The sequence below is a fragment of the Vipera berus genome (genome assembly GCF_964194415.1).
Source record: "Vipera berus genome assembly, chromosome: 1".
In the NCBI taxonomy this organism is placed as follows: domain Eukaryota; kingdom Metazoa; phylum Chordata; class Lepidosauria; order Squamata; family Viperidae; genus Vipera; species Vipera berus.
Genome location: NC_138202.1, coordinates 287947576 through 287971630, shown reverse-complemented (window position 1 = coordinate 287971630; position 24055 = coordinate 287947576). Strand labels below are relative to the sequence as shown.

The window sequence follows — 24055 nt, the reverse complement described above, 5'->3', positions numbered from 1 at the left end:
CTGGCTTGCGTTCACAACTGGTTGCAGCATCCTGTGATCACACGATTGTGATTTGCAAACTTTTTGACTATTTTCAGCAAAAAAAAAATATGCCCAATGGGAAAATTGCATTCACTTAATGAATACCCAATTCATTCAACAACTGCTGTAAAAATTGTTGGGTTCAACTTGATGTACAACAACAATTCTGGTCCCAGTTGTAGGTCACTTGGCAACAGGTGCTTCAGCCAGGACTCCCCCAATGAGAGGGAGAAGATAGCCAAGGTTAGCCAGAAGCAGTGGGTGGTGGAGTGTAGGGTGACCAAAAGGGCAGAGGAGGGAAGAGATGGGAGGTGGGGGAACTGAAGTGGAGGTGAGCATGGCAGGGTAGGAGAAACATAAGGTCTTCGCCTAACAACGGTCTGCAATCCTGACTTATTGGCCACAACAGAGACTAATGGAATAGCTTTTGCTAGGGAGTGCAGTCACATGATGTTTTGCCTAATGTCCGCTTTGCTTAGCAATGAATATTTTTTATTTATTTATTTATTTATTTATTTATTTATTTATTTATTTATTTAAATTTCTATACCGCCCTTCTCCCAAAGGACTCAGGGCGGTATACAGGGCAATAAAATACTACACACAAAAGTTAAAAGTAAAATTAAATTAATTTTAGCCCTAACAATAAATAGTTAAAAAAACCCCAAATCCTTAGTCCAGGCTGGCCTCTTCAAACAACCAAGTCTTCAGGTCACGGCGGAAAGAGCGAAGGTCGGGAGCCGTCTGGAGCTCAACAGGCAGTTGATTCCAAAGGGCTGGCGTGCCCACAGAGAATGCTCTCCCCCTGGGGGCCGCCAGCCAGCAATCCCTGACTGACGGCACCCTGAGGAGGCCTTCTCTGTGGGAGCGCACAGGACGAAGGGAAGTTGACGCCGGCAGCAGGTGCTCCTGTAGGTAATCCGGACCCATGCCATTTAGGGCTTTATAGGTCATCACCAGCATCTTGAATCTCACCCGGAGGACAACTGGAAGCCAATGCAGCTCGCGGAGGAGAGGTGTTACATGGGAATATCGGGAAACCCCCATCACAACTCGCGTGGCCGCATTCTGCACCAGTTGAAGCCTCCGAGTGGTCCTCAAGGGCAGCCCCATGTAGAAAGCATTGCAGTAGTCTATCCGAGAGGTCACAAGTGCATGAGTGACTGTACGCAGGGCATCCCGGTCCAGATAGGGCCGCAACTGGTGCACCAGGCGAACCTGGGCAAAAGCCCCCCTGGCCACAGCTCCTACATGGTCTTCCAAACTGAGCTGTGAGTCAAGGAGGACACCCAAGTTGCAAGCCCTATCTACAGGGGGGTAACACCTCACCCCCCATACTTAAATAACCAATTGTGGTTATTAAGCAAGTACTACCTGTACAATAAAAGTAGTCTTCACCTCTATGGCATTGGTTTCCTGATCTGGTATACCATGTACCTTTCATTATATAATTTCTATCCTTCCATGCTTGCACTTATAGATAAATAGATAAGGGGCAGAAATTCTATTGCGACTCATATTATCAGATACCTCCCCCTTGCTCCCCTTATGGATGTCTATGGTCTTTGGTCTGCTGTAATTTATGTGTAAAATACCCCATCCTGCTATGTGGCTTTGGGTCATTTCCGTAGTGCTAGAAAAGACAAGGACCCTTGGCAAAGAACAAGTGGGAGATTTTTACAGCTAAATAATAGAAAATGGAAGGTGCTCAATCAACAAAAACATGTAAAAAAAGTAGAGCCAATACATGTGCCCTTTTTGACTTAGTCTTGGATTGCATAGCTAGTAATATGTGTTCTGCCATTTATCCACTAATAGAAAAGCATCCAGATGAGATCCCAGCAGAATCTGTGGTGAAGTGTCTTTTTAATCTTTACTGAATAAATTATTTGCTGTATTAAAAATGTCCTAATGAAGCATATTGAGGAAAGAGGAGAAACATAAAACTGTGACTGAGTTAAGACTAAACTTTTAATAAAGGGAAACTGAATAGTTTATAGTGAAGGCATGTAATGTGATAAGGTTTCTAAAGTTTTAATCTGATAATTTTTTATTGCCTGCCAAGCAGCTGTATTCAACATTTCCTTTCTTATATTTTAGTAGCTTCAACATCTGTTTGGAAGAAAGTTTAGTGCTTGGCTGTAGCTCGGCATGTCTTTAATTTTTTTTTGTTTCTCCCTGTCAAATGCAATTGTTTAGTTAACTGTATCTGTAGTAAAGGAGAAGGAAGTAAAAAAAAATCTTTTGAAATCTGGAGATAGTTTTGGGATTTAATGCAGACTACACTAAGCTAGATGCAGAATAATAATAATAATAATAATAATAATAATAATAATAATAATAATAATAATAATAATAATAATAATAATAATTTTATTTGTATACCGCCCTTCTCCCGAAGGACTCAGGGCGGTGAACAGGGCAAACATATAAAAGTACAAAAATACAAAAGTTAAAAAAGAATTAAATGAAATGCCCAAGCTACAACAATAAGTAAATATATTTAAAACAACAATAAAATCCCAACCCATCCCCCATCAGGCCAGGCCGGCTTGTTCGAACAAATAAGTCTTCAGATCGCGTCGGAAGGAGCAAAGGTCGGGCGCCATCCGGAGCTCAACCGGCAACCAATTCCATAAATCCGGGGCGCCCACAGAGAAGGACCTCCCCCTGGGGGCCACCAGACGACATTCTCTGACCGGTGGCACCCTGAGGAGGCCCTCTCGGTGGGAACGCACAGGGCGGAGGGAAGTTGACGCCGGCAGTAGGTGATCCCTAAGGTACTCCGGACCCATGCCATGTAGGGCCTTGAAAACCATTACCAGAACCTTGAATCTCACTCGGAAGACAACTGGGAGCTAATGCAGCTCACGGAGCAGAGGTGTAACATGGGAGTATCGGGAGACTCCCAACACAACTCTCGCGGCTGCATTCTGTACCAGTTGGAGCCTCCGAGTGGTCCTCAAGGGCAGCCCCATGTAGAGAGCGTTGCAGTAGTCTAAATGAGAGGTCACGAGCGCATGAGTGACCGTACGCAGGGCATCGCGGTCTAGATAGGGCCGCAACTGGCGCACCAGGCGAACCTGGGCCAAGGCCCCCCTAGTCACAGTTATTATGTGGTCTTCCAGAGTAAGCTGTGAATTTAGGAGGATTCCCAAGTTGCGAGCCCTATCTACGGGGGGGGGGGTAATAGCTCACCCCCCATAGAAAGAGATGGAATATTCTGAATATCCTGAGATGCCGGTACGTACAGCCACTCAGTCTTGTTGGGGTTGAGTTGAAGCCTGTTCCTCCCCATCCAGACCCGAACCGGGTCTGAATGAGACAACTTGGATTCTGTATATAGATAATTCTTGACTTAAAGACTGCAATTGAGCCTGGAAGTCATTACAGTTGTTAAGCAGGTCACTATTTGGCCTCACCTGATTTTACAACCTTTTTTGGTGTGGCTGTTAAGTGAATCCATTTTATCCAATGACAGTTTTTTTGCCAAAAATTGAGAGTAAATCCTGGGAACTAGCAAAAAATGTAAAAAGGTATGGTCCTATGAACATGGAATGCAGCAAACAGCCATAAAGATGAACTGGTTGCCCAGTGCCCAAAAGGCAGTCATGTGATCTGTGTCTGCAGATGTCAGCACTTCAAAATTGGATTGTAAGAATCCATTGTATCATTGAACAATTGATAAATGACCAGTCATAAGTTGAGGACTCTCTGTATATGTCTAAAGTGGGACATCCTATACATTCTGCCCCATTTATGCCTCTCAGGGCACCAAATAATTTGGGCCTTAAAATGACTCAGCTTTTGTTATTACCATTATTTGAGGAGCAACAGATAACTGCATTAGTTTAAAAAGTACTTCTTGTAAATTGAAGTGTTTTATACTGTCAAGCCCCATTCAGCAGGACATGATCAAGAATTTAAAATAGAGTAGAGTAGAGTAGAATTGAATTGAATTGAATTGGAAGGGACCTTGGAGGTCTTCTAGTCCAACCCTCTGCTCAGGCAGGAAACCCTGGCCTATACCCTTTCAGACAAATGGTTGTCCAATCTCTTCTTTAAAAACTGCCACTGTTTACACCGACTTCAATCAGGAATTTTAGTATAGAAATTAGGAATTTGGTACAGACTCCTAGAAATGCAATACGAACTTCCAGCCCTCTTCTACCACTATGTTAGAAGGTAACACTACTTGTTAAGGTAAATCCTCTCTTTTGAATATTTTGAATATTTTCTTCCTGTACCCTGGACTGAACTGTCATTAATTTGATAAACCTCCATTACACTGCAGTATCTATTAGTTACTGATGTCCAGAGTTCCTTCCACTTCTTACTCAGCCTCTTCACTCTCTTCACAATAGTTTTTCTCCTTTTCTTTTAAAGCTGATTTACTTTGTTCCCAGAGTTATATCCATCTACTCTCTAAGGGAAAAAATGTTTCCAATTTTTCCAACAGTTATATCAGAAAGATATGACCTTGAGACTGTACAGACGAAAGATAAGATCGGTATAAGGAACAGATCTGCTATGCTTAGCTTATGCAAAAGTGAATCTGAGCAGCTGCGTCAAATAATGAGAAAAACAAAGAAGGAAAAATATTTGAAGAGGAAAGGATCCAAATGTCCATCAAAAGATGCTATTATTATAGTCACAGAAGAGACAGAGGATGAAAGTTGTGCAATGACTGAGTGTAGCATTTTAAAGGGTAAACAAAAAAGCACAAGGAAATACATCTTAAGAACTGAAAGGAATAAAAGAAAATAGCTAGAAAGCAAGAGAGCTGTTTTACAAGAAAATCAGAAGAAAATTTACAAGATAGGATTATTAAAGAGAAAGTATAGAAGAAATGAAAAAACAGGCAAATAAATGCAAAAAAAGTAGAAGGACAATATTGAACATTTATAAATAGCTTTATAGAATGACATAAACATTTGCAGAAACAGTGTGCGTAAGTTCAGAACCACTACAAGGTGGACTTAACCAGAGGCAGCACCTACTGTCATGTAGGAAAACCCATGGTGCAAGTGAAAATGCCCATTAAACTGTTTAAAGCTGCAAGAGAAAAGGCAGTCAACGAGCTAACTGTCAAAAGATTTTAGACAAAACTGGGTGCTTCTGAGATTGGTGTCTATTCAATACCAAAGTAAGAACCTGCAACAGAATGTGCAAATCACTCATTCCTAATACAGGCAACATTTTGCTTAAGATCTTAAAAAGGGAAAAAAACCACGTGTAGAGCTACTTACCGCTGACAGGAGATCAGATAGTTAAAATAAAATAGGGAATGGAGAATATGTGAAATAATGATTTAATATTTATACATAGCAACAATAAAGAATGAGAATATAGATAGATAGAATCCCACGGTAAAGTGAGATTAATTATGAGAAGTTATGAAAGTTAATGGGAAAGGAGTCCGGCAAGGCTGTATACTGTCATCCTGCCTGTTTAACTTATATGCAGAGCACATCATGAGAAAGGCAGGGCTAGATGAATCAAAAGTTGGAATTAAGATTGCCGGGAGAAATATCAACAACCTAAGATATGCAGATGATACCACTCTAATGGCAGAAAGTGAAGAGGAACTAAAGAGCCTCTTGTTGCAGGTGAAGAAGGAGAGTGCAAAAATTGGGTTGAAACTAAACATTAAGAAAACCAAGATCATGGCATCCGGCCCTCTCAATTCCTGGCAAATAGATGGGGAAGAAATGGAGGTAGTGACAGATTTTGTTTTCCTGGGCTCCAAGATCACTGCAGATGGGGACTGCAGCCAAGAAATTAAAAGATGCTTGCTCCTGGGAGGAAAGCCATGGCAAATCTAGACAGCACACTAAAAAGCATAGACATCACCCTGCCAACAAAAGTGCGTATAGTCAAGGCTATGGTCTTCCCAGTTGCAATGTATGGCAGTGAAAGTTGGACCATAAGAAAGGCTGAGCGCCAAAGAATTGAAGCCTTTGAACTATGGTGCTGGAGAAGACTCCTGCGAGTCCCTTGGACTGCAAGGCGATCAAACTAGTCAGTCCTAGATAAGATCAACACTGACTGCTCTTTAGAAGGCCAGATCCTGAAGCTAGAACTCAAATACTTTGGCCACCTGATGAGAAAGTAGGACTCACTGAAGAGCCTAATGCTGGGAAAGGTTGAGGGCAAGAGAAGAAGGGGACGACAGAGAATGAGGTGGCTGGATGGAGTCACTGAAGCAGTAGGCGTGAGCCTAAATGGACTCCAGAAGATGGTAGAGGACAGGAAGGCCTGGAGGAACATTGTCCATGGGGTCGCGATGGGTCGGACACGACTTCACAACTAACAACAACAACAAATGAAAGTTAAAGATATTTTAAGAAAACAAAAACAAAAACCAAAAAACCCCCCACCCTTGAATGGTTGAAGCAGTGTTTTTGAGTAGTAAAGAAGAAAGATGGATGCCTTTGAATTATCTCCCTGAAGTTGGTACCATTGGCTGCAAAACATAGCCAATCAAATGGTCTTGGATTAAATAGAGACTGATTGCTTCAAGCAGAAACTCAGATTTTGGGGATATGATTAGAGTGATTGACATAACAAACTATTATGCTTGCTCATGTTGAGGGAAGTAGAGGAAGAGAAACACACTGGATTAAAGGATGAGGAATCAAGGTCCCTGGATGACTTTGGAAATACTGTGGCTATAAATTGGTACCCCCTTCATGGATTACTGCCTTGTCGTGGCGAAGGGGCTTGCGTAATTCAATGAAGCTATGAGCTATGCCGTGCAGGGCCACCCAAGACGGACAGGTCATAGCAGAGAGTTCTGACAAAACGTGATCCACTGGAGAAGGAAATGGCAACCCACTCCAGTATCTTTGCCATGAAAACCCTATGGACAGTACCAAAAGGCAAAACGATATGACGCTGGAAGATGAGCCCCTCAGGTCGGAAGGCGTCCAATATGCTACTGGGGAAGAGCAGAGGGCTAGTACTAGTAGCACCAGAAAGAATGAAGCGACTGGGCCAAAGCCGAAAGGACGCTCAGCTGTGGATATGTCTGGTGGTGAAAGGAAAGTCCGATGCTGTAAAGATTTTTTCTCCATAGGAACCTGGAATGTAAGATCCATGAATCAAGGAAAGCTGGACGTGGTCAAACAAGAGATGACAAGACTAAACATCGATATCTTAGGTATCAGCGAACTAAAATGGACAGGAATGGGTGAATTTAATTCAGATGACCATCAGGTATACTACTGCGGGCAAGAATCCCTCAGAAGAAATGGAGTAGCCTTCATAGTCAATAAAAGAGTAGGAAAAGCAATACTGGGATACAATCCGCAAAATGACAGAATGATCTCAGTTCGAATCCAAGGCAAACCATTCAATATCACAGTAGTCCAAGTCTATGCCCCAACCACCGGTGCTGAAGAGGATGAAATTGACCGGTTCTATGAAGCCCTACAGCACCTTATAGAACTAACACCCAAAAATGATGTCCTTATCATCATGGGGGATTGGAATGCTAAAGTAGGAAGCCAAAAGATAACTGGAATAACAGGCAAGTTTGGCCTTGGAGTACAAAATGAAGCAGGGCACAGGCTGATAGAATTTTGTCAAGAGAATACGATGGTCATAGCAAACACTCTTTTCCAACAACCCAAGAGACGGCTTTACACATGGACATCACCAGACGGTCAACACAGAAATCAGATTGACTATATGCTCTGCAGCCAAAGATGGAGAAGCTCTATACAGTCAGTAAAAACAAGACCAGGAGCTGACTGTGGATCAGACCATGAGCTTCTTGTTGCAAAGTTTAGGCTTAAATTAAAGAAAGTAGGGAAAAGCGCTAGGCCAGTCAGATATGAATTAAATCATATCCCTGTTGAATATACAGTAGAGCTGACAAATAGATTTAAGGAATTAGATCTGATAGACAGTGAATCATATCCGGGAACCAGTAGTCCCCAAGCCGCAAGAGGAAGCCGGGCCGGCCGACATTTGACAGCTGACAGCTGTCAAATGGCCGCCCGAAGCAACGGCGCACGCGCACCGCCCAGCCGGCCGCCATTCCCGTTGACAGCTGTCAAAAGGGCTGCCGGGGGCCAACGCGCACGCGCCAGATTTGACAGTTCTCGGAACTGTCAAATCCAGGAGTCTTCAACCCGGTCCTCCAAGCTGAGCTAAGCGCTCAGCTGAAGGGAATTCCCTGACAGCCGCAGAGCTGTCAGAATACTGATAGTGGATTGGCTGCTTCCCGAACGGCGGGGAAATTACCGCTACCTGATTGGCTACACTGTTTGACAGTTCCCTATATAAGCCCGGATTGTTTTGACAGTCAGCTGCCGGGAGCTGAAGCAAATAAACGTGTTAACCTTGCCTATGGTCTCTCGCCTGTCTTTGTAAAGACAATTCACCTGGCGACGAAGGTGGGATGCCGGCGCCCCAGAGCTGCCTGCTGAGTTAGCCTCAGCGAAGGAGTTCCGATCCCTCTCGCTGAAAGTCACTGCTGAAGCCACAACGAGGGTAAAGGAACCCTTCGGCAGTTTGAACAGCACCGTGGATCCCGACCATGGCAAATTTAGGCCACGTCAGAGAATTCGACGTCCGCCATCCCGAGGGATGGGAATCGCACTGGGGGCAAGTTGAAGGCTACCTCGTCGTTAACAAGATAACGGAAGATCGCCACAAGGCTGCCGCCCTCCTGTGCCTCAGCGGGCCTGCCGTCTATGACATCGCTGTAGGGCTCTGCAGCCCAGACCCCATCGCGACCGTCCCTTACGCCGTACTAACCGACCGCCTCAGCAAGCATTTTATGCCCCGGCGGTCCGAGCTGTACTGGCGCCTCCATTTCGCCCGCCGCCGACAGCAACCGGGCGAAACGACCACAGCCTTCATCGCGGGGGTACGTCACGCTGCCCGCAGGTGCCAATTTCCCGACCTGGAAGACCGAATCAGAGATCAGGTCATCGTCGGTCTTTCCAACGAGCGGCTCCAGCGGAAATTGGTAGCCCGACCCACGTTAGACCTCGCCCAACTCACATTAGAGATCATGGCATACGAGGATAGCCACCGTGAAGGCTCCCCGACGTTCAGAAACAGCCCGGCCGGGTCAGTCCACTACGCTGGGGAACCAGACGACGAACAGCCCGAATCCTTCACCGGCGTCGACGACATCATGTCCCGATTCAGCAAAATGGGCACCGACCCCGGGAAGAACCGCAGACCATTCAGACAAGCCACCCTCGGGCCAAGACCCACCTCCGCAGGCCAAAAACCTAAGTGTGCCAGCTGCGGCGGGGCGCACGCCAGATCCACATGTCGTTTCAGAAATGCCAGGTGTCACGGATGCGGGAAGACCGGGCACATTCGCTCCGCGTGTCGCAGCTCGAACCGGGAAACCCTCCACGAGCTTGAGGAGATTCCGGCAGGTAGGACCAGGGTTCCCCTTTTTGCCAGGGAAAATCCCCAGCCCTCAGTATTGTCAATACGGGCCCAACAAAAAATTTCGCCCATCCACCATTTACAGCCCAAAATTAAGATCTGGGTCAAAATTCAAGGAGTGCCCTGCGAAATGGAGGTTGACTCCGGCTCCTCTGTTTCAATAATGTCCTGGGACACTCTCAAAAAGATTGGGTTTAAAATCAGACGCCGTATCTCCCTGCAGCCCTCCAAAATACTCCTCGCAGACTTCCAAGGGGCCGCAATCCACTTAAAGGGACAGGCACAAGTAAGGGTAGAATACAAAAAATTCCAGGGGCAATTAACAATCCAAATCACTGAGGCTCCCAGGACCACCCTCATCGGGTTAGACTGGTTCGAGGCTCTAGGCATCCACCTAGAGGGCACCAACCGCATTCAATCCCGAACATTAGAGCAGGTCTGCCAGGCGTTCGCGGACGTTTTCGACGGAACGCTTGGCAAATATACAGGTTCCCCCATAGACCTCAAATTAAAACCGGAGGTAGGACCCATCCGCATCAAGGCAAGAAGGGTCCCCTTTGCGTTAAAACAAAAAATTGAAGCAGAATTAGACCGCCTAGTCAGCCTAGGAGTCCTAGAACCAACAGACGGTGGAACCTGGGAAACCCCCATAGTGACACCAGTTAAACCAAACGGTGACGTGAGAATATGCGCGGACTATAAAGCAACAGTCAACCGCGCGTTAAATCCCCACGCATACCCAGTGCCTGCTGTCAGGGACGTGCTGTCAGAAATAGGGTCCGGCTCAATATTCGCCAAACTCGACCTAGCGCATGCCTTTCTTCAGCTACCGGTCACCCGGGAAACAGCCGAAGCACAAACCATCGTCACTCACCGTGGCGCTTTCAAAGTAAACCGCCTCCAATTCGGCATCTCTGTAGCCCCTGGCATTTTCCAGGAGGTGATGGAAAAAACCTTAAAAGGAATCCCAGGTGTCTGCCCCTATTTCGATGACATACTCATCGCTGGGGAATCAGAAAACAACTTAGCAGACAGACTACAGGAAGTTCTATTAAGATTTAGAAAAGCAGGGCTCAAACTAAAACGTGAAAAATGTTCTATAGGCGTCCCGTCAGCAGATTTCTTAGGCTACAAGATCGACTCGCAGGGAATTCATCCCACAAACGCAAAAATCCTTGCTATCAAGGCCGCCCCTACCCCAAAAAATAAAAACGAGCTCCAAGCCTTCCTTGGACTTTTAAATTTTTATCACGCCTTCCTACCAGGGAAGGCAACTATCGCAGAACCCCTCCACAGACTGCTCGATAAAGGGGCAGCCTGGCAATGGACTACAGTCCACGAAAACAGTTTCAGGTCACTTAAACAAATGCTTTCCAGCAACGCAACTATTTCCCACTACCAGGAGGACAAACCCTTATGCATAGCCTGCGATGCATCCCCATATGGGATTGGAGCAGTTTTAAGCCATTTAGACAACGATGGCAACCAGTCCCCGGTGGCATATTACTCCAGAACTCTTTCCAAAACGGAAAGAAACTATGCCCAAATAGATAAAGAAGCCCTGGCAATTGTAGCGGGAATTAAAAAATTTCATGATTACCTTTATGGTCGCCCTTTCGTGATCTACACTGATCACAAACCATTGTTAGGACTTTTCACTTGGGACCGTCAGACCCCCCAAATCTTATCTCCCAGGATGTTGCGCTGGACAACATTCCTCACAGCATACTCCTACCAACTAATATATAAGCCAGGACATCAAATGTGTCACGCTGACGGCCTCAGCAGATTACCCCTACCCCACACAGAGCCTGACCCAGCCCCAGCAGGCAACATCTTAGCTATTCAAGAGCTCCCAGAATGCCCACTGACAGCAAAAGATATCGCCACTGCAACTTCGTCAGACAAAACACTTAGCAGAGTACTAGCATGGGTACATACAGGCTGGCAAACCTCTTGCCCAGGCACAGAGTTTCAGCCATATTTCTCCAGGCGAAATGAACTGACGTCACACTTAGGATGTTTACTCTGGGGGTGCAGGGTAATCGTGCCCACCAAACATAGGCCAAAAGTACTGGACACCTTACATGAGGGCCACCCTGGCATCGTAAAGACAAAATCTTTGGCACGCAGCTACGTCTGGTGGCCAGGAATAGACCAAGACATAGAAAAATACATTGCTGGCTGCTACCTATGCCAAGAATCCCGCCCACTTCAACCCAGAGCCCCAATTCATAAATGGGAACTCACAAAAAACCCCTGGTCCCGCATCCATATTGATTATGCCGGGCCCTTCCAAGGACAGGTCTTCCTCATAGTTGTAGATAGTTATTCTAAATGGCTGGAGGTTCTCCCGGTTCACAGTACAACGTCTGCCGCAACCATTCAAGCCCTCAGGGGACTCTTCGCAACACACGGTCTCCCCGACGTCATCATTTCAGACAATGGCCCTCAATTTACTTCTCATGACTTTCAGATCTTCACGAGGAGAAATTGTATTAGGCATTCAACATCGGCTCCCTTCCACCCGTCGTCCAACGGCCTTGCAGAGGTTATGGTGAGGACCACCAAAGACGCCCTCAAAAGAATCATCTCAGGAAACTGGCACCGACGCTTGTCACAATTTCTCTTAGCCCACCATTCTACTCCCTGCACAACCACCGGCAAAAGCCCGGCCGAACTTCGATGGGGCCGCCGCCTGGTGACACGACTCGACAGACTCCACCCCGACAGACTAGCAGCCGAAATGACACCAAGCTCCCAGCCAAAAACATTCTCCAAAGGACAAAACGTTTGGTCCCGAGATTATGGGGGAAGGGATAAGTGGGTTCAGGGGGTTATCATGGACCAAACTGGACCATTATCTTACACAGTGGACACTGGAACAGGACTCATACATCGTAGACACACGGATCAGCTCCGTCCCAGGTCACTGCCCAACCCCTCCCCGCAACCAACTCTGGATGAGCCTTCGACAGCCGACTTCCCCGGTCCCGATGAATTCCTCCCCCAGGACCCACAACCATCTACAGAGCCCCACCTAGAAACAACCCCGCCAGCCACGCAATCCGAAAGGAGCACCCCCTGTCCCCGACGGTCCGGCCGAGCCAGGAAACCCCCCGCATACCTCACGGACTTCGAGTGGAAGGGAAACCCACCATCTGTTAAAGAACCTGTTAACCATACTGTTTTAAAATGTTCAAATGTTGTTATACATAACATACCTGTTCTGGGGGGGGGGAAAGGGGGTGAATCATATCCGGGAACCAGTAGTCCCCAAGCCGCAAGAGAAAGCCGGGCCGGCCGACATTTGACAGCTGACAGCTGTCAAATGGCCGCCCGAAGCAACGGCGCACGCGCACCGCCCAGCCGGCCGCCATTCCCGTTGACAGCTGTCAAAAGGGCTGCCGGGGGCCAACGCGCACGCGCCAGATTTGACAGTTCTCGGAACTGTCAAATCCAGGAGTCTTCAACCCGGTCCTCCAAGCTGAGCTAAGCGCTCAGCTGAAGGGAATTCCCTGACAGCCGCAGAGCTGTCAGAATACTGATAGTGGATTGGCTGCTTCCCGAACGGCGGGGAAATTACCGCTACCTGATTGGCTACACTGTTTGACAGTTCCCTATATAAGCCCGGATTGTTTTGACAGTCAGCTGCCGGGAGCTGAAGCAAATAAACGTGTTAACCTTGCCTATGGTCTCTCGCCTGTCTTTGTAAAGACAATTCAGACAGAGTGCCTGAAGAACTATGGACAGAGGTTCGCAACATTGTACAACAGGTAGCAACCAAAACCATCCCAAAGAAAAAGAAATGCAAGAAAGCAAAATGGCTGTCTGAGGAAGCCTTGCAAATAGCTGAGGAAAGGAGGGAAGCGAAAGGCAAGGGAGAAAAAGAAAGATATGCCCAATTAAATGCAGAATTCCAAAGAATAGCTAGAAGAGATAAGAATGCCTTCTTAAATGAACAATGCAAAGAAATAGAAGAAAACAATAGAATAGGGAGGACCAGAGATCTTTTCAAGAAAATTGGAGAGATGAAAGGAACGTTTCATGCAAAAATGGGCATGATAAAGGACCAAAATGGCAGGGACCTAACAGAGGCAGAAGAGATTAAGAAGAGGTGGAAAAATTACACAGAAGAACTATACAAGAATGAGCTTAATGTCCCTGATAATCACAATGAGGTGATCACTGACCTCGAGCCAGACATCCTAGAATGTGAAGTGAAGTGGGCCTTAGAAAAGCTGAGCAACAACAAAGCTAGTGGAGGTGACAGTATTCCAGCTGAGCTATTCAAAATCTTAAAAGACGATGCAGTAAAAGTGCTACACTCAATTTGCCAGCAAATTTGGAAAACTCAACAGTGGCCACAGGATTGGAAAAGATCAGTTTACATTCCAATTCCAAAGAAAGGCAGTGCCAAAGAATGTTCAAACTATCGCACCATTGCACTCATTTTTCATGCTAGTAAAGTTATGCTTAAAATTCTACAAGCTAGACTACAGCAGTATGTGGATCGAGAACTACCAGAAGTACAGGCAGGATTTTGAAGAGGCAGAGGAACTAGAGATCAAATTGCTAACATACGCTGGATCATGGAGAAAGCTAGAGAGTTCCAGAAAAACATCTACTTCTGCTTCATTGACTATGCTAAAGCCTTTGATTGTGTGGATCATAACATACTGTGGCAAGTCCTTAAAGAGATGGGCATACCAGACCATCTTATTTGTCTCTTGAGAAACCTATATGCGGGCCAAGAAGCAACAGTGAGAACTGGACACGGAACCACTGATTGGTTCAAAATTGGGGAAGGAGTCCGGCAAGGCTGTATACTGTCGCCTTGCCTATTTAACTTATATGCAGAGCACATCATGAGAAAGGCAGGGCTAGATGAATCAAAAGTTGGAATTAAGATTGCCGGAAGAAACATCAACAACCTAAGATATGCAGATGATACCACTCTAATGGCAGAAAGTGAAGAGGAACTAAAGAGCCTCTTGTTGCGAGTGAAGAAGGAGAGTGCAAAACTTGGGTTGAAACTAAACATTAAGAAAACCAAGATCATGGCATCCGGCCCTCTCAATTCCTGGCAAATAGATGGGGAAGAAATGGAGGTAGTGACAGATTTTATTTTCCTGGGCTCCAAGATCACTGCAGATGGGGACTGTAGCCAAGAAATTAAAAGACGCTTGCTCCTTGGGAGGAAAGCCATGGCAAATCTAGACAGCACACTAAAAAGCAGAGACATCACCCTGTCAACAAAAGTGCGTATAGTCAAGGCTATGGTCTTCCCAGTTGCAATGTATGGCAGTGAAAGCTGGACCATAAGAAAGGCCGAGCGCCAAAGAATTGAGGCCTTTGAGCTATGGTGCTGGAGAAGACTCCTGCGAGTCCCTTGGACTGCAAGGCGATCAAACCGGTCAGTCCTAGAGGAGATCAACCCTGACTGCTCTTTAGAAGGCCAGATCCTGAAGCTAAAACTCAAATACTTTGGCCACCTAATGAGAAGGAAGGACTCACTGGAGAAGAGCCTAATGCTGGGAAAGATTGAGGGCAATAGAAGAAGGGGACGACAGAGAATGAGGTGGCTGGATGGAGTCACTGAAGCAGTGGGAGTGAGCTTGAATGGACTCCAGAAGATGGTAGAGAACAGGAAGGCCTGGAGGAACATTGTCCATAGGGTCGTGTTGGGTCGGACACGACTTCGCAATTAACAACAACATAAATTGGTACAAGTGGAGATTGTATCATTTGTCCATCTAGTCACCAGGAATCAGGCCCAATAGGTTCATAGCTCTGAAGGAAAGGAAAACAGTTAGATATCCTTTGCAGTATTGTGTAGGAAACTCATGCAATTTTGTCTTATTTGGAGAATACGTCAAATTTTACCAGAAGTCATGGAGAATTGCAGGAGAGAAACCTGTGTTATATGCACTGTATATTTTCCTTGTGTACAGCCAACATTGGACATAGCCTTAGTTGCCAGTATCATACAAAATATTTTGGAAATAATAATTAATTTAATTATTAATTAATTATAGGATATATTTATGTGCTTACTTAATTATTTTAAATGGAAAATTGTTTTCATAGTAGAAGAAATTAAGTGAGGTTCAATGTGCCTTTGGATATTTTACAACATGGATGAAGATTTTCAAAGTTTAAGAAGAATGACATGTTCCTTAAATATATCATTTTATGAATAGTATAGTTTCTCTCACGTTTTAGAGACAATTTAATTCCCACATGACTATACTTAGTGATGACTATTCAGTTGGTAATGTTCTGTATTTGTTTAAGATTCATTAATCTGCCAACATTTTTATAACTCATTGAGTCATAACTGATATAATCAGTTGCCAAATTGTAATTCTGGGTCACTGGTGGCTTAAATTGTAGTAAGATAGTAAATCATTCTTTGTATAAGCAACCAGAGTTTGCAATGAGGCCTTTCTTGGTTTTATTGTTTCTCCACATGGAGCCATTGCTAACCAGGAATTATGTAAAAAAAAGTGCTGCATTTGAAGTTATGATTATGAACTGAATTATACATAGTTGATTAATTTCTAGGATCTAAATGTTGCACACAGTAGTGCAGAATTTCAAGAACATATTCCACTCTGTAGCTGCTCCCATAAAATAGACTTGACTAAAAATAGGTTGTAAACTTGTGCTATATACTGTGTGCATATCTATCTGTCTGTCTTATTTATTTATTTATTTTATTAAATTTATATACCGCCCTATTCCCGTAGGACTCAGGGCGGTTTACAGGGAAGGTTAAAAACATAACATACAAAAATTAAAATCAGATTAAAACAATTAATTAAATCAAGTTCCCGAAATTTAAAACTAAAACCCAATAAAAAATTAAAACCCCTCAGCCTGGGCCAGACAGATGTAAAACAGGAGCTGGTAGTAAACTCCACTGGAATGGTTTTGAGTAAATGCTAGTATGAGTACACACACACACACACACACACACACACACATACACACGACTATTGTACTTGGGGTTTTTTCTCTTTGTTCAAGATATAACTTTTATAATGTAAGATAAAGCTGGCATTGTCCTTTTTCCCCATTCATTTTCAAGCAGAAATAGAATACTGTCTAAGAATTCATGCCTAGATGTCATGGGAAAAGGAAGGTGGCAGAGATAATTTATAAAGTAAGATGAAAAATTCTTCATAAGACATTATGAATGGCAAATGTTGAATTCTCTGAGATCTCTGGTCCTTGTTAATGACAAATGAGTAGGCTAAAAGTATGAGACAAACAACAGTTGCCAAGCTTCTTTTTCTCTATGCCTGGAGATTGCCATCTTGACTATTGTCTCCAACAGCAAAATGTGTGGAATTGCGTTGAATTGTAGAGAAGTAAATTTGTATAACACAATGAACTAAAAAGATGGAAAAAGCTACCATGATTGTGAGAATCTGTGCTTGAGAAAAAGCAGAATGCAGGAAATGTGGCCAGAAGCAGCTAAACCAGTGAAACCAAAAGATGACTCTAGCATCTATATATAAACTGCTCAACTTGATAGGAAGGAAACAAAAATATATTTGATAAACACTAGAAAATAAATAAATACAGAGTACTGGTGACATGGGCACTAGCTAGATGTCATACACATGGTACTCCTCTAAGCAACAATTTGGCTACCCAGTATTTTTATTTTTTTTTTTTTTTTGGAAAATTTTTTTGTTAGTTTTTATAGGGTTAAAGAGGTGGGTAAGGGGATAGGAATTTGGGATAGGGTACAAGAGAGGTTGAGGGTGAGGGTTGGGGTTTCCCCCAATAACATTCAATATTTGGCAAACAGCATATTGTCTGGGTAAATACAGTATATGTAAATAAAAGTAATAAAGCTAACAATTAATAACAATGATAGGTATAATAGATGATCATAAACAATACTAAGTTTTCAATGTATGGTATGTTTCTTACTACCCAGTATTTTTATGATTTGTCCCAAATTTTGCAACATTCTAAGGTATAAAGTCAACAATATTTGAAATCCTGGTATGGAAAGATTATTTTTAAAAAAATTCTGCTCAGTTTTTTCTCAATTCTCAGCATCTCCTCAGAATATAGGAGGCTAAAACATATAGGGAACGGTTGCTGGAATTGGGTATGTGTAGTTTAACGAAGAGAAGGGTGAGGGGTGACATGATAGCAGTGTTCCAGTATCTCAGGGGCTGCCACAAAGAAGAGGGAGTCAAGCTATTCTCCAAAGCACCTGAAAGCAGGACAAGAAGCAACGGATGGAAACTAGTCAAGGAGAGAAGCAACCTAGAACTAAGGAGAAACTTCCTGACAGTTAGAACAATTAATCAGTGGAACAACCTGCTTCCAGAAGTTGTGAATGTTCCAACACTGGAAGTCTTTAAGAAGAGACTGGACAACCATTTGTCTGAAATGGTATAGTGTTTCATGCCTGAGCAGGGGGGTTGGACTAGAAGACCTCCAAAGTTCCTTCCAAATTATTATTATTATTATTATTATTATTATTATTATTATTATTATTATTATTATTATTATCATCATCATTATTATTATCATTATCATTATCATTATCATTATTATTTTATTATTATTATTATATTTTTTTGTTGCTGAAAAATAAAAAGCTTAAACTTTAATATTTTTTTGCATATGCATATCTGATTTACAGCTGTTGACCGTGAAGTGAATCATTGTTTGATGGGTTCACACACATGTGATATCCCCCAACGTGCCCGCTGCATCTACTCTGGTGGATCTTCTTATATCTGTGCATGTATTCCAGGGTTTTCTGGAGATGGACGCTCCTGCATAGGTGAGGGGTAGCATTGTTCCCTTTCCTCTTTGTCTTTCTTAATCTTTATGCAAATCTGTTATACGGTAAATGTGTGCAATTCCTTAGGTGTTGAAGAAAATAACGTTTTTGGAAGTGAAATTGACCAAAAGAAACTTTTTTTTTTGCTGGGGTCAAATATTCTACAATACATATTTTTTAAAAGTTATTTTTTTTCATGTTAATTTTTTGAAAGCAAATGTGAACAGTATTGTGCCATGAGAATTTGTATGAAAATATTATGAATTACAAATATATCTTCAGAAATCCTAAAAAAGCAGAAATAACCAATTATTAACAGTATGCACTTATCAAAAGTTGACAGTTTCCATCCAGATTTGCAGGCAAATAGCAATTGTTTATTTCAGTATTAACAAAGATAAAATAATCTGATTGTGAAATATTATGCTATTAGTAGAAATGCATATTTTATGTTGATGGCAGATATTAAATGTTTCTCTGATATTTGATTCCCATTGAATTTCCTGTGCCATTTATAATTTATTTATTTATATCTGATATGCATGGGATACTGACATGTTCCATCTTTGCATTTTTTTTTCTCTTTAAAGCACCTTAATTGCTCATTAAGATAGTTACAACTATCTTGGAACCATTTAGCATGCTCACAATCTATGTGCATAAATGTTGTTTGTGAATGATCAAACAAATAGTTGTTATTTGATTCAGCAGGCACTTGCCTTGATTCATCGCACAGAAAAGAGGGTCGGGTTGCAAACTCAAATATTTTGCGGAGGATTTACAATAAGATACTGCGTGGAAAAGTCTTAAATCCTGTGTTCTTTTTCTCTACCCTTATAAAAATAGATGTAGATGAATGTCAACAGAACCGCTGCCATCCAGATGCTGTCTGCTACAACAGCCCAGGGTCCTTCAGCTGCCAGTGCAAAGCAGGTTATTATGGAGATGGCTTCCACTGTGTACCACAAGGTAAACTTTTGGAATAACATGTTAAACATTCTTAGAGAGCAAACACTAAAGAGTAGTTCCATGGAATAGTAGCTGGGCAGCAATTATGTTTTGCATTCAGTGACTAATCAAGCTTTGATCAAGGTATAATTATTTGATACTGCTTTTTGCTCTTCAGATCTGTTGTTGTCTGTTCCAGGATATTGTTCCTTGTAGTTATATTTGTTTTCTGAGGAAGTGATAAGACAGCCATCCAAATATATATATATATATATATAATGTTGTGATTCAGGGTCAGCCTGTGGGTTCGGCAGTTGGGTCGGACGATTCAGAGGAGGAGGAGGGGGGTGTTGGAGAGCCTGAAGAGGACAGCCCTGAGGCTTCGCAGAGCCCTCAGCCAGGCCCCTCTCATCTGGTCACTACGCAGACTCAGCTGTGTGAGCCTGACAGCGTGGATGAAGATGACCCACAGCTGGCCCTGTTCAAGGACGCCCGATGCAGGAGGCAGTCAATCAGGAGTAAACAGAGGAAGGCAATGGGGCACCTCGGAAGGAGGCAGAAAAAAGCCACGCCTTGAACTGTTTAAAAGGGGAATGTGTGGGAGGGCTGGTTTGCTGAAGGCAACAGTTTGAATAGCTCCTGTTTCATGGTTCGTGTTTTGGTTTTGCTCTGTTTGCTCTGTTTTGTGTCAATAAATTTGGCAGGCTTAGTTCCAGCCTCTTGCGTTTTTGTAAAGGGGTTGTCCCTGCCTTTTCTGCAGGGCCGGTAGTAGGCTGGTACAGAACAATATATATATTTGTTTTCTGAGGTTTCTGCGGGTGTTTGTATGTAGATCTTTGGTCATTCAGGTTTTTTTCCTACGTAAAATTGGAGGTATCAGGGCTGATACCTCACACACACACACACACACACACACACACACACACACACACACACACATTCTTGGCGTATTTGGGTCTTTTCCCATGTAAGATTGAGAGTGTCTTGGTGACGTTTCGACGAGGTCCCACTCATCATCTTCAGGCTGGTGTCTTCGGCTTTGTGCTTGTGCGAGCAAAGCATGATCGGAGCTGCCGTCTCTCTATAAATATTGGTGGGGTTGTGTGTGGTGCTGGCTTTGTTGCTGTAAGCGGGTTGGCTGGCTGTGTTGTTACATCCTGATTGGATGATGGAGTTATTGTTTGCAGCTGAGTCGGTTGTTTTGTAACATCTTGTGTGGCTGAGGTGATGGCTGTGTACCTATTAGACCCGAATACGCCAAGACCTACATACCTGTACCTGTGAAAATCTACGAAAACATTATATATATATATATATATATGTGTGTGTGTGTGTGTGTGTGTGTATATGTATATACAGTATGTATATATGTATATATATGTATATGTGTGTGTATATATATATATGTGTGTGTGTGTGTGTGTGTGTGTGTGTTTGTGTGTGTGTAAATATTTTGGATTGCTAACAAAGAATTAAAGGGAGACTAATATGGCCATTTCAAACTCATTTGTTCTCATCAGTCAGCCATACCCTTCTGAGATTCGAACCTGGGCCGATTGCACATTAGGCAATTCGAATCTCAGAAGGGTATGGCTGACTGATGAGAACAAATGAGTTTGAAATAGCCATATTAGTCTCCCTTTAATTCTTTGTTAGCAATCCAAAAAATTTACACAAATATGAGCTGTCACTGTTGTGACTACAGCCTGTGGATGACCTTGGGTTAGGCTGAAACAGGCAATAAGATTTGCCCTGTGTTTGGGGCCTAGCAAGCTATTCTAAAATACTTAACAAACACTTAACGTATATATATATCTGTAAGATAGAACTACAAGTTCATATTCAATACTTGTATTATTTTTTTTTTACAGTTTTTCATCAGTATTACAGCTGAAGTATTTTAAGACAGCTTTCTGCATCTTTAAATTAAAGCAAAAATATTTATTCCACAGTGCAGAAATTGTTTTTATTTAACAAATTCATTCTTTAAAGAAGCTGCAGAATGCATAACTTCAGGACATATCCAGCTTGCCAGTAAAAAAGGTCCTGATGTAAGAGTAGCACTCTAAAAAGTACTAAGTACTAAGAGTATCTATAATTCATTATATCTTCACACTCCACTGTTTTATTTCAAAAAGAGAAAGATGTCTGAATTCTGTCACCCCTTTCTCTTCATAGGCTTTATTTACCATACAGAAACAAAGGCAGACACTCTGGCTAGAGGGTATTATCACTAAGCACCATTCACCAACTGTTAAAGTGTGTTATCCTTCACAAAGGAAATGAATTGCTGGTAAAAACTGGCATCAGATTGGTAATGCTTTGTAACAGAAGTAAAAGTGAATGGATTACAAGTACAGCCTCCTAATGTTGAAGTGTTAATTAATTTTTCTTTGAACTTCTCTTCAAAATATCACATTAAACTGACATGTTGCTTCCCAGAGGTATCTTAAAAAAAATGACTCATCTTACAGCAATCTGCCTCAACCCAATGCCCTCCAGAAAGGCTGGACTACATCTGTAGAATACACAGCTAGGCTGCTGGGATCTTTTCATCTAAATACCTTTAGGGGACACATAGTTAAGAACATAGGAACAGTCTTACTGGATCTCTATTCTCTTGAGTATCTTTGTAGCCTAATACTCAAATGTTTTATGCATTCAATTTATTCAAATACATTATTTATATCTGTGGAAAAAAATGACCATTGGTTTGAGTCTGCTCCTTCAAAACTCAAAAGAAAACAATGATAGCTACTTGGAAACACTATTCCTGCAGAAAAAGAGAAAGAATAAAGACATAAGCAAGGTACTGACTGGACTGGGTCTCTGGCCCATCTAGTTCTGTAGTCTGTTCTTACAGTGGCCAAATAACTGCACAAGGTAGCCAGCAGGTGGTCTTCAGAAGCCGTCACACTACTACGAAAGCTAGTAATCATTGACCCCCCATGACTTCCTTGTGTAGTGAATCCAAAGTTTAAAGACATATTGTGTCAAGAAAAAAAATAAGAAGTTTGTATCTTTTCACTGAAATTCTAAAGACAGTGATTAGTCTGAATCACCAGCCATTTCTGATGTGATCTGTATGGGTTCCAGCTGACTTTGAAGTACTCGTATGGGTAGAATATGGGCTTGGGTAACTGACCTAATAGAAATAAAATTAAAGAAATTTTGACATTTTTTTCCTTCTTTTATTACAGAAGTAGAAAAGACCAAATGTCAAAGAGAACAAGAACAAATTCTGGTTTTGGGCCCAAGAGGACCTAGGCCAGTTGGCCAATTTATTCCCCAGTGTGATATCTATGGGAATTACTTGCCAACCCAGTGCCATCCTAGCACTGGCTATTGCTGGTGTGTGGATAGAGATGGTAATGAGATAGATGGCACTAGAAGTGGCCCAGGTATCCAGCCTCCATGTAAGTTGCTTCTAAGTTAATAAGTTAGTGCAATATTTTTCTTCATTTATTTTTCTTCTACCTATTCTTACTTTCAACTTAACTAAGAAGATTGATATGAATGAACTCGAGATATTTGCAGTTATTTGTATATCAAAGCTCTGTGATTAAGGGAAAGATATATTTATACTATAAATGTGATTTGAATTATCTGGTTTTATGTTCTGATTAGGTTTCTATTTCCAATAAAAGGAACTGCAGCCATGAAATGTTTTGGACACGTTTTCCGGTCAACACTGCATTTTACCCTAGTTCAGTATTTCTCAATCTTAGCAACTTTTAAGAGGTGTGGGCTTCAACTCTCAGAATTCCTCTGGGAATTGAAGTCTACACATCTAAAAGTTGAGAAACACTGCCCTAGTTGGCAACAGAAAGTGAAAGCATAGGCCCCTGGTACAAACCCACAATGATGAAACATGTATCAAGACATCACATACCAAACTTTGATTCTTTGGACTTGCTTCCTGATGTCAGACACAAATATGTAACTCATGTGGTTTGTACTGAGATATCATAATGCACGTTTCATCACTTGATTCCTTGTGTTTCTCCCGTGGATGTCTAAGGAGTGTACGTTGCTTGGGGAACTTCTCAGTTTTTCTGGTTTGTTCAACGATTTTAACATTGTTAGTAATGCATGACTGGGATCACAGGAATGTAACTTTTGACCTAAAGTGTATTGCTGTATATGTATGTGTGTATAAATAAATCATCAAGTGTAAGAGAAATAAAATAAGTTTTCAGCATTATACCTGAAAGTGTGGATTGGCTACCTTTGCTTTTTAATAGCTGCATCTCTTAAGCAAGAAGTGTAGCATGCAATGAACATTTATATGCTATAGGTTTGTCTGTGTGCATGTTTGATGATGCATGCATGCATACAATGGTGTGATCATGATTAAGTTTTGCATTTAGAATCTGATCACTTTTTGTGGTGGAGACATGTGTTGCAATCTGAGACTAGGGCAGGTAAGGTCATTGGACCTAAATTTCAAATAACGATGCACCAAACTGCAAAGTCTTATGCATGTATTTTAGGGATATCTTAAATGTGTTAAATTGCCAGGCTTGTACAGAATCAGTAAGATTACCTGGCCTTGTAGATACGGCAAGTCTTATGTCTGAGTAACCTGATAATGTGTGTTTTATATTATTGGTCAATAAGGTCTGGGCACAGTTGCTCCTCCTGTTACAATGGGACCCACAGCAAAACCAGATACAGTTCCCCTGCCTCCAGGAAGCCACTTACTCATTGCTCAAAGTGGGAGGATTGACCACGTCCCTTTGGAGGGGAATGTTATGAAGAAATCAGATGCAAAAGCTTTGCTGCATGTGCCGGTAAATATATCACGAACATGATACATTTTTTAAAATGTTTTCTCTATAATCTATTGTT

At 42.6% G+C, this 24055-nt stretch overlaps 1 protein-coding gene across 1 annotated transcript in view; it reads left to right on the top strand.

Moving 5' to 3' along the window:
• The window catches only part of NID1 (nidogen 1), a gene marked incomplete at its 5' end in the record, with an annotated part of 80927 nt that overhangs the window by 39943 nt on the left and 16929 nt on the right, over positions 1-24055 (top strand). The window contains 4 exons of the mRNA XM_081314122.1: positions 18113-18256; positions 19103-19225; positions 22405-22620; positions 23825-23997. Coding sequence (XP_081170248.1) covers positions 18113-18256; positions 19103-19225; positions 22405-22620; positions 23825-23997 — 656 coding nt within the window. The remainder of the gene's footprint in view (positions 1-18112; positions 18257-19102; positions 19226-22404; positions 22621-23824; positions 23998-24055) is intronic.